The sequence below is a fragment of the Chenopodium album genome, chromosome 20 (genome assembly GCF_948465745.1).
Source record: "Chenopodium album chromosome 20, dcCheAlbu1.1, whole genome shotgun sequence".
Classification (NCBI taxonomy): Eukaryota; Viridiplantae; Streptophyta; class Magnoliopsida; order Caryophyllales; family Amaranthaceae; genus Chenopodium; species Chenopodium album.
Window position 1 is genome coordinate 2,177,265 of NC_137853.1, and position 11,191 is coordinate 2,188,455.

Consider the following 11,191-nt stretch of genomic DNA (forward strand, 5'->3'; position numbering starts at 1 on the left):
AAATTGTTAAGTACGTTTATCAACATATGTCTTGTGATTATTGTTGTGATTTAGTATTTGATAATTAATGTAATTTTGTTGTATTAATATGATTATTAGTAATATGTTTAATTATTATTATTAATATTATTATTATTATTATTATTAATATGTTGATATTATTGTTGTGAGAAATGTTGGTTGGGAAGGAAAAACCGTATTTATATATTAGGGGTAAAATTGGAATTTCAAGAAAAAAGGGGAGCGTTACCCGGTAAAATGGGAGCGACAAATAACAACCCCCTAATTATAATCCTATATAAAATCTATAATCATCAATTAGGATATTTCTATTCTTTGGCAAACGAATATTCTCAAAAAATTTCCCACAAAATCGAACAAAGCTTAAACGTAAAAAATAGAAATATCAGAGAAGTGTTAGGAAAGTAAACCAAACCAAATCTTCCTTATCTTCTTAAATCTGGTCATTACACAATTTAATCGCAGAAAACCCCAAAAAAAAACCCCAAATTTGAGAAATTTTGAATTTTTTTTGGTTTTAATTTTTGTGGGGTTAGTGCAAAAATCGAAGAAAAAAAATGGAGAAATCAGATGAAAGATTAGTTTGTGAAGAAAAATCAATTTCAAAGTATCCATTAACAATGTGGGAAGTTTCAGCAGCTTTTGGGGTTGTTTTTGCATATGGATTAGGGCTTTTGGGTGTTTATTTAACTATGCCTTCTTCTGATTATAGCTTCCTCAAGTTACCTCGTACCCTTGACGATTTACAAATTCTTAGGTATTCATTCATAAATTTAATCTTTTTTTCAGCAATTTTGAGTTTTTCATTATGATTATTAGCTTAAATTTGACTTTTTTTTTTTTGATGTTTTTTCCCCCTAATATTCCGAGTTTAATTTTCTTGTAAGTTTGTACTTAGATCTGAAATAGGGGATTTTCTTTGTTTCTTATTCAAAAAAGGGAGAAAAGCTTGAATCTTTTTAGTGTTGCATTAATGGGTTATAAGCTGTTTGTTTAATAGGACTATGTTTGGTTAGGTTAGTTCAAATCTTATTTCTATTATTAGCATGCCGTTACTATTCATTGCTTTTCTTGTAAGTGTGATTTTGCAAATTCTTGTACAATACGGCAAAAATTAAATTGTGACATTAATGTGAAAATGTGATTGTTTAATTCATTCTACTTACAGTTATCTTTCTTTGTTCTGTTTTGGCAGGTAGTCCAAATTAGTATTGATCTATTCTTAGCTGCATGCACAGCTTTTCTCAGTAGATTTTGCTGCTTAAGCTAAATTATTATTATTAGGATACCTTATTAGCATGTGATTTCTGGAATTTAGTAAATTTTCTGGTAATGTTGCATTCTGAATTTCTGATGGTTATAACTTTGTATTTATGGTGGTTATGTAGTTTTCAGTCACAATGTATACTCTATGTTTGTCTGAACATTCATCAGATGAGCGTAGCAAGCCAGTTTCGGTTTCTTTTCAATATAGTGTTCTGAACTTGATGTAGCTATTATGTTTATGAAGGTGTGATTATATCTCTTTCAGTTTTATTGATGAACTTTGCTTTGGTTGGGAAATGATATTCAGATAATAGTCATTTTGACAAAGCTGCAGAATTCTATAGCTTAAGTTTGGGAATTAAGCCATACTAATAAGTGATTAATGAAATAATTCATCACTGCTGTGATACTACAATTTTACATTCTCTTGAGCTTGATATGTTGATCATTTAGTATTTGATAGCCTCTTCAAGTGGAGTGTACTATACTTGTAGCATTGTCTTTTGCTATCACATTTTGACCCAAATATCATAAAGCATTGCTGCTATGGGCTCCCTATCCCTGCTTTGTGACATGACATTTGGTATTTAGTGATGCTTTGCTTATTTCCGGTTTGAGAGGCTTGGTTGGTTTAACATATGCCTGTCTTTATGCTAAATATAGAGGCTTTGTCATGCCCTTTTTTGGAGCTTGAATCAGTGTTTCTTAGGAGTATTCAACTGAGTTATTATCAAACTTTTAGTGTGCCTTCAAGAGTAGACTGAGGGGTCTAAAACAGTTGGATGTGATAGATTGTTTCATTGTTTAGCTTTCTGGTTGTGAGGTTTGTCTTTGATAAACCTTTATTTAGCTTAATGGTTGTTAGGTTTGTCTTTGATAGACCTTATCAATTAATTACATTCATTGGTTTTGAGATGCTGTTGTCGACTTGATGTAGTCATCTAGGCTGATCTAGTAAGAACTGATAGCATACACTATAAAGTATGCATGTTTCTAAATGCAGTGTGTAGATTTTTGTGTCTTCTTTCATTAGTCATTATTCCAGACCCATCAAATAGCTTAGGAATACCACTACTCTTCAGTTATGCAAATATAAAATTCTTTCTTATTCCATTTGGCAAGTATTTGTTTAATTTATGTCACCTTTTTTTTTTTTCCAAAAAAGTGCTCCCTGGAAATGCCACGATATTGAAAGAAGAAATGATGTACTGAAGCTCTGTTGTTATATTGATGTTCATCCTTTGTTTTTTTTAGAGATCATCTCGAGAGCTACACGAGTGACTATACGCTGCAAGTATTGGTTGGATACTCTGTGGTCTACATTTTCATGCAGACTTTCATGATTCCAGGAACTGTGTTTATGTCTTTGTTAGCTGGAGCTCTTTTTGGTGTATTTAGAGGCTTGGCGCTGGTCCTTTTCACTGCAACAGCTGGAGCTTCGTCTTGCTTTTTCTTGTCAAAATTGATTGGCCGACCTCTTGTTTTTTCATTATGGCCGGACAAACTGACTTTCTTTCAAGCTCAGGTAACAGCTACTTCTGCTTATAAACTGTTTATTAAACATGACCAACGATTTCTCAGACTGATCATATTTCCTCCATTGCCTTCAGGTTGCAAAGAGACGTCAAAACTTGTTGAATTACATGCTCTTCCTAAGAGTAACGCCGACACTACCAAACACATTTATCAATGTAGCTTCTCCAATCGTGGACATCCCTTACCACATCTTCTTCTTGGCGACTTTCATTGGACTGATCCCTGCTGCCTTTGTCACCGTCAGAGTATGTACCCTACATATCTATATTAAGACCAATTAGTTTTCTTTTCTCTATAGTGAAAATGAAATATTGTCAAGTAATATACTAATATGACATATGTCTGCCTGAAACCACTCCTCAGTCATGTTAATTTGCATAGAGCCCCTCAGCCCTTTGTGCATTCGACCATTCTCTTTTATATACTGAATTTAAGAGGTGGTTTGTGTAAATTAGCAAATATATGCGTTGAATTTTGACTAAGTTTCTCCTTATTTGTATTGTACGTCTTTAATGTTTGCACTTTTCATAATCTCCTTTCTCCTCTTTTAAAATTTAAACCATGGATATTGGAGATATTGTGTGTGATACGATTTTATCTTTTGTGATTGGCAGGCTGGAATTGCTCTCGGAGAACTGCGATCTATAGGCGACCTGTATGACTTCCAGTCAATAGCAACACTTTTCCTCATTGGGATTGTTTCAGTCACCCCTACCTTGATGTCAAAGAACAAGGCATAACCATGTAGCTTTTCTCAGTGTATGCTGATACTGATGAACCTCCTACTTGTGATCACTTCTGTACAGATCTTACGGTCCAATAAACTGCCCGTTGTCCCCCGCACCACTGCTGAAGGAATGAGCTCGAGGGGTTTTTTTTAGGGACAGCTGCTTAGGGCCTGATGTCTAACCTTGGATAACTCTTGAGGATATCATACCTGTCGACTATACTGCTCTATAATTGCATCATTAGAAGGCCTGTGCTGTGCTGATAGCTAAAATTCTGTGAAAGTTGTGGATAATAGTGCTAGTAGATTTGTTGGTTGGTTTCACTTTGCAATGTAAAATTGACAGCATTCTACATTTTATGGAATTTCAGTGCTTTCATATTCAATTTTGTCCTTGGTCCTTCACTACAGCATTTGTTCAATTTAAGACCTGAATAGAATGACAGCTGAAAATGTGATTGGTTTACAGCTGATTCACAGCTGAGAAGGCTAGAGCTACCTACCAATAACTCCTAAGAAGTATAACACAGTCTCATTTTTGTAAGAGAAAAAAAAAAAAAAAAAACGTTTAATGCAGTTGAGTTGGATTGCAATCAACCCCTCTTATAAGTATTATTTAAGTTTGCTACACAATATAGCTGGTTAATCAGTAATAATTTTCTTTTGACATAGTGTGATAATACTCATACTTATGCTTTTGTTAAAGGTTAAAGCTTTGATTCTTCTACAATCATTACACTTTACAGGGATAGGCCTTCTGTTTCAAATAATACGCCACATCAATTTTAGAGAGCCCTAATGTAGCTGCTTTATAAAGGCGAATCCACAAGTGTAGCCGAGTAGGTGCAAGAAATTTCTCAAAAGCTTCAGTAGAGAAAAAATTCTGACAAGTGAAAAAACAAAGGAGATGATATATTGCCATACACTTACAAATACAGCACTGCATCAGTTCGCGATATATCATTTTGGACATCGTACACAGCTGTATTAACTGCTTAGACCAAACTACAGGGGTCTCTATTTTTGAGTGAAAACTATAACAAATTTTCCAAAGGACAAAAAATGGCCAAAGAACAGTTACACACTAAGGCCCTTTCACTTGGATTTCATAGCCTTCTTTTTCTTGTTAGAACTCTGGGGCGTTCTGGCATCCATTTTTCTTTTCCCTGTTTTGATAGAAGCACCGCCACTTTGCATAGCAATTGCTTTGGCCTTTCTGGCTGCTACTGATGGTCTTTTATCTGTCCTCTGCTTAATTTTGTCTCCACTCTTCATTGCGGGTTTAAAAGAAGTTTTTGTAGCAGTTCTTCTTATGGGGGCTTTCTTTTGCTCCCCAGATTTACTTGCACGTAAACCTTGGTAGGAGGTATCACCACCAGCACCAACCTTGTAGCGACTTTCTGGAGTCTTTGCACCTGCAGAAAATTTCTTTGCAGGGGAGCGAGTATTTGTTCCTGCTAAAAATTTCTTTGCAGGGGAGCTTTCTGAGTCTCCTGGACTTTTTCTCTTAGAGGGTGTGGAGGATTGGGTGCTTGCCTTTGCGTGACAAATCCTCAATTCACGGTCTCGGAGCTTCAAGCGTTTTTTACAAACAATATTTGCAGCTTCCTGTACAAGAAAGTCGTCATTAAGAAATTGTCACAAAATGTTCACCTAATTCAAGAATTCTAGATGAACATCACATAAACATGATGTGAAAAACAATCTATCAAGCATCAACACCAATGTAACTATCACGCCTATAGTCTGCATTAAAAAGATGACTTAAGATACTACATATCACTGGAAGATGAAGTCATAAGACAACTCATATTCCCCTAAACTACCAGTCAATCTCAGAATAAGCTGAAAGAGATGTTAGTGAAACCGACAGAATAAGCTTAACTGCTTAAGAGTCCACAAGCCATCATACAAACATTAGCAATACTTAAGCAAAAAGAATAATATAGAAGTGATGGTTTGGTACAGAGATTTTTTTAAAATAAAAAGAAATCACCCTATTGTCATAAATTCATAATGCCGTATACTTGTCACAACCAGTATTTTACAAAGTTATAGTAACATATAGTAGCAAACATAAGCAGGCTCCACTTCAATCTTGGTAATAAGGAACAACAGTTGAGCATCTCGATAAAAAAGAAAAATAGGCAGTCAAGCCACAGCATGTGATACTGCTTATGACAACAGATAAGGCCCTAATCCCAGTATATTTGTTTATAAAAAAGTGGCCCTTCAGGTTTTGATGCATAAATTAAACTTCAAGTCTACCAAGGGGTACTATTCCTTGCACACCCTCACTAAACAAGGGACAAGGAAAGTGGAGACATAAGTTCACACATACACACTCCAGCGTAGCAATATACGAGATGTCCGCACTAATACACATGAAGTAAAAGGCGTGAAGACTAATACTTGCCAAAATATAAAGGATAAATTCACATAAATCTTCATAATTCCTACAGAATATATGTGATTAACTAAATAAATCCACCTATGGATAATAATTGATACACATATATAAGTATTTATCAAATATGGGCTATTGACTACTAAAACACTGAACACTATTAGCAGACTAACATACATATTCTATCATGGGATGTGTAACTATATAGCTTAAGGAGGAATAGTCCAGGCAATGCATAGTTAGAGGTTAGAATAAGCTTGGAGAAGAAACTAGTGAGGGAATCAAATACTATATAAACAGAAAATCAAGAGAGATAAACCACAAAGAAAATTGTGAATGACTTCGATTTTACTTTGCTTTATATTTTTATTGGAATTTTCCATCTACTCCCATAAGACAAGGACTTTAAACCAAATTTTGGTGATTTAATTGCATCAAATAACAATCAAGTGATCAACTCTCCAATTTTCATCACATCTCTTCCTAATTTCTATAATTCTGAATTTTCCAGTCTATAACAAATGGATAGTTAATTGTAATTTGATGCAACTAAATCATCAAACAAATTGCAAAAGGAAAACACAGGCAACCTTGTAATGATGTCCTCACACCTCCACAATTCGAAATACGTGCAGCAGCAAAAGGATGCAAAGTCAAAATTAATAGTTAGATGAGCCTGTTCATGCAATAAATTCATTTCAATTGGAAATGTAGTATCTCTCTATGTTTAATGTTTGTTAGGCACATGATAGATATTGCATAGACAGAGATTAAGGCATACCCTTGTTTTAAACAAGACATAAGCTATCCCTTTTCCAAGACTTGTGTGCCGGTCCCTAATCACTCGAACAGCCTCAACGCTAGATTCAAGTTGTTTGGTGTTGCAAAACAACTGATAAAGTTCCTCATCCTGTTTCGAAATCAGCCAATGAGCAACATAAGCAAAATGAATAGAATAGACAATTTTAAAAAGAAAAAAAAATGGAAAGCATATCAAGCATATACCTTAGCATCAAATGGCAAATTACCCACAAAAACTGTCCTCTTATTATTATAGAGAGTAGCTGAAGCGTCATCTCCTTTCAGTTTCTTCCGAGGTGGGCATGCCCTGTCAACGCGGACATGGTTCCCTCCAATCTAAACCAAAGTCAATTATGGGTCAAAAGTGAAGCTAACCAGAAACTTTACTGAGGAAAGAAAAGATATAAACATCAGCAGATAAAATTCCCACCCAACAGCATACATACCATAGACATATTATGGGTTAGGGAGGCTTCAGCAGCTTGCTCTGTTTTGAATACAATGTAGGCATTGACACTGCATAAAGGTCATTATCAGAAAATACAAAGCAAACGTGGATAATCTAAATCATTTAGCCAATTACACATGAAGACAGCATATCATGAACAAGTACTCCAATGTATGACAAAACCAGATAATCAGCCAAGCAAACTAAATACAATCGAGTATAAACCCTTTATGCAAGTCAAGAATGTTTCTTTCTTCTCACTTGAAAACCCTCATCTTAAACAAAAACTAGCTGAATTTCTCTAATATCTTATTATTTCTGAAAAGTATATAGTCTTACTCCTTTATTCTCCATTTCATATGTGAAGGGAATAAAATTAAGTCTGATGCATAAAGGAGGTGAGAGCAAATATCCCCGATGCCCTATAACAAACTGTCCAACCAAATATTCTTCACATTCTAGTACTTAACATCTTCATCCCCATTGCCATTCACCAAACTAACACAATTTAATTTCCCTTCCTACCACTACAATGTCTTTGTAATTCAGTTTCCACCAACCACACCGGTAGCTGTCTTAAACCCTAATCAACCAATCTCAATCTTCAATTATCTAATTTCAAAACTTCTCCTAATACATTACCTAGGAAACAATCTGAATGACAAGTAACAAATACTAAATCACAAATTTAATAAGATCAATGGGATTTCATAACATACGGCTAGAACTAATTGCAGCTTGCTGACAGTTATGATTTATCTCTAATCACCATGTCCTTTGCTCAATGTAAATCAATGTGTTTTGCAATTCAAAACACAATGTAAAGGTACCAAAAGGTCCAAAACATATAATCTACAGCAGTATATAACAGAAACACAAAGCAAAGCAATAAGTTGATGTTTCATACATGAAAAAGAAATTACCTATCAATTGCCTCATTGAGTTTCCCATTAATAACCAAAGCTTTCTTCGGCTTCTTGCTCTGTAACAACAAAAAAACAATTCAATAACACAAACCAAATCATACCCAAGAACAAAATAAATTCCCTATAACAAAGAAAAATGCCACAAACTCACATCCAATGTAGGAACAGAACGAATTCGAACCGAATCGATTTCCCCAAATTGACTAAACTCCTTCAACAAAGCCTTCTTCTTAGTCTTCAATGGCAAATTCCCAACAAAAACAGTCCTCAAAAGCTTACTCTCATCATCATACCCCTCTTGAGAAACCATCATTTCTGCAGGATTATCCAACGCCTTCCTCTTCTTCCCACCACCCACTTTCTCTTTCTTCTCATCTTCTTCATCTGGTGCAACCCCATATTTCTTCACCTCATATTCTCTCTCTAATTCATCTCTCTTCCTCTTATTCTTCTTCTTCTTCTTCTCATTCTCCTCTAAATTCAAATTTAATTCCGACCCATTAACAATACTTCCCAAATTAGGGTTTTTCTCTAATTTATCTTTCTTCTTCGATTTCTTAACCTCAACAGAAGAATTTTCGTCCTTGCTTTTCTTCTTTGTCTTGGATTCGGATTTCAAAACCTCGGCATTTATTGGGGTTTCTGGGATTTGGGGTGTTTGAATTGAATCTGTTGGCTTTCTTCGAAAGGGATTTTCGGAAGAAAATAGGGAATTAGAGACTTCGGTATCAGGAATTTCGCCGAATAATTTGTCTAGAATGTTGGTAGAAGTTGCGGGATTTTCTTCAGATTTTGGAGTTGAAGTTTTATTGGGTTGTTCCTTAGATTTCTTCGCCATTGTTAAGCTTGCGTTTGAGGAAAGAGAGAGAGAGAGAGAGAGAGAGAGAGAGAGAGAGAGAGAGATACGCAAGAGGAAGAAGGAGACGTAAGAGGGGGGAAAGGGGTGCAAGGTTGAAGACGGCTGCAAATCAGCCCATTTATGTTTGGGGCGGTCTAAATTACTTGAATCAATTTAATCTAATACGGAGTAAATATATATATGAAGTATATATATACTCCCTCCGTTTTTAAATACTTCTCCATTTCTCCATGCGTAGAGTTTTAGGTTAAATTGGAGAAAGTAATAAAATATGGAGATAGTAGGGTTGGTTGGAGAATAAAAGTAGTGGAGAGAATTGGCGAAGAGAGATTATATATGTTGAGTCCACCAGGTGAAAGAAATTAATTAAAATATTGTTAAAGCTTTCCAAATAAGGAAATGGAGCAAGTATTTAAAAACGGCTGCAAATGGAAAGTGGACCAAGTATTTAAAAACGGAGGGAGTATATATGAAGAGGAGTTTTTTTCCGAGTTTTTAAAGAGACACGTAAGATTTAATTTTAGTTGTAGCCAATCAAATAAGAGATTATTATTTTCTTTAAGAATTAATTAATTCAAATGTCATGTAAATAAAATTGGTGAATGAGATTTTTAAGTTTAAACTAATTAAATATAAAATACTATATTTTGATATTATATATTTTATCTAAATATGTAGCAAATTTTAGCACATAAATAAAAAAAATGTTATAAAAAATTCAAACAAAATGTGTATCACACGGGCTTCATCTCTTAGTATTAATTTTAGACCCTTAACAATTGAGGACCATTGAAAACCAAATAGCATAATGAGACAAGATTGGTAGATGCGATTTTATCTCATACTCCCTCCGTTTTTTTTTTTATATGCATCATTTTGACAATTGCACTATTCACATACCATGGTTACTTAATTTTTTCACCTCTAAAAAATGAATAAATTTTATTATATTATATATCATTAGATTCGTCATAATGTCGATAATTTTGTCACAATTTTTACTAATACACAATTAAATATATTTATGGTAAAAGTAGCGCCTCGGCAAATGTGCCGATCAAACTGATGCATATAAATAAATTAAAAAAAAAAGATGCAGTAGGTTGGAAGGAGGTAAATAAGGTAGAGTAATTGGGCAACATGGTTAACATCATTGCGATTGTATCTATGCACAACAATAAGCGTAATTGGGCAACATGGTGTGAAAATTTTTACCTACAACCCTCTTTAGTATATCTAATTATCTATCCCTACCCCCTAGAGTAGGGAGCTCTACCTACACCCCCTATCAAAACATTACACTTAATCATCCTATCTCCATGCCCACTACACACAAACTGATTTTACCCCTATACATACAAAGAAAAAAAAAAAAATCAAAACCTCCTTTTGCATTTTCTCTCTCCTCACCCATTTGCCATCTTCTCTCTCCTCACCCATTTCTCAATCATTTTTCTCTCTCATCAAAAGCTTTAATGGCAAAATTGTTACAAAATTATCACAAGAATTTGTTCAATCACTTCGAAATTCATCAAAACAAAGGCGAAATTTAAAAAGAGTAAGTTATTTTGTTCAAGTTTCGAACGAAAAAAATTGTTGCGATTGTATTTCAAGAATATAATTGAAAAATCAACCATGGAAAATGTATCAAGGTAAGTATAATAATATAGTTCTAGTAAAAAACCATTAAATTAAACCAATACATTTCTTTATTTATTTATTTATTTGGAAAACAAAGGAAACGGTTTCAAAGATGAAAAACAAAGATTCTGGAGAAATGCAAGTGTTAATAAATTTAAATCGTAGTATTTTTTTTTTTTTTTTGTTCATTTCAATTTTGATAAATGTTCATTTGTGTATTAGTATATAGTCATTAACATATTAAATAGATAGATAATTTATATAAATGTTCATTTATATATAAAAGTTTATATATATATATATATATAAGTTCATTTATGTAGAAATGTTCATTCATGTACATAGTCATTCACGTAATAACATTCATTCTTTATCATAGTTTGGAGTGAGAAAATATTGGATAAATGTTTATTTTTATTTTGCTAGATGTTCAATTACATACTAGCATTTGGGTCATTCACAATTTCACATACTAGCATACAATTATTAAAATTTTGATAAACGCATGTTCATGTTTTTGTCATCTTCTTCAAATATTCCATGTTCATTTCAATTTTGA

At 33.8% G+C, this 11,191-nt stretch overlaps 2 protein-coding genes across 2 annotated transcripts; one reads left to right on the forward strand and one right to left on the reverse strand.

Moving 5' to 3' along the window:
- Positions 1 to 323: 323 nt before the first annotated feature.
- On the forward strand, positions 324 to 3,936 carry LOC145598008 (putative membrane protein At4g09580). Its single transcript, XM_081654295.1, has 4 exons — positions 324 to 778; positions 2,542 to 2,812; positions 2,898 to 3,068; positions 3,438 to 3,936. Exons 1-4 carry the CDS (start codon positions 579 to 581, stop codon positions 3,561 to 3,563), a joined length of 768 nt encoding a protein of 255 aa, XP_081510421.1. The 5' UTR covers positions 324 to 578; the 3' UTR covers positions 3,564 to 3,936.
- Positions 3,937 to 4,441: 505 nt separating this feature from the next.
- LOC145598319 (uncharacterized) lies at positions 4,442 to 9,092 on the reverse strand. Its single transcript, XM_081654658.1, has 6 exons — positions 8,284 to 9,092; positions 8,130 to 8,188; positions 7,205 to 7,274; positions 6,963 to 7,094; positions 6,739 to 6,867; positions 4,442 to 5,158 (listed from the first exon to the last, which is right to left on the reverse strand). The coding sequence occupies exons 1-6, from the start codon at positions 8,968 to 8,970 to the stop codon at positions 4,646 to 4,648; spliced, it is 1,590 nt and encodes a 529-aa protein (XP_081510784.1). The 5' UTR covers positions 8,971 to 9,092; the 3' UTR covers positions 4,442 to 4,645.
- Between the last annotated feature and the right edge of the window lie 2,099 nt (positions 9,093 to 11,191).

Bases quoted from the DNA above. Each gene is read 5' to 3' on its own strand.
- LOC145598008 (XM_081654295.1), top strand. From the start codon at position 579: ATGGAGAAATCAGATGAAAGATTAGTTTGTGAAGAAAAATCAATTTCA. The intron at 2,813-2,897 runs GTAACAGCTACT...CATTGCCTTCAG, and splicing joins TGACTTTCTTTCAAGCTCAG to GTTGCAAAGAGACGTCAAAA. The intron at 3,069-3,437 runs GTATGTACCCTA...TGTGATTGGCAG, and splicing joins CTGCCTTTGTCACCGTCAGA to GCTGGAATTGCTCTCGGAGA.
- LOC145598319 (XM_081654658.1), bottom strand. From the start codon at position 8,970: ATGGCGAAGAAATCTAAGGAACAACCCAATAAAACTTCAACTCCAAAA. The intron at 8,189-8,283 runs GTGAGTTTGTGG...TTGTTGTTACAG, and splicing joins GTTCTGTTCCTACATTGGAT to AGCAAGAAGCCGAAGAAAGC. The intron at 7,275-8,129 runs GTAATTTCTTTT...ACCTTTATGCAG, and splicing joins CTCAATGAGGCAATTGATAG to TGTCAATGCCTACATTGTAT.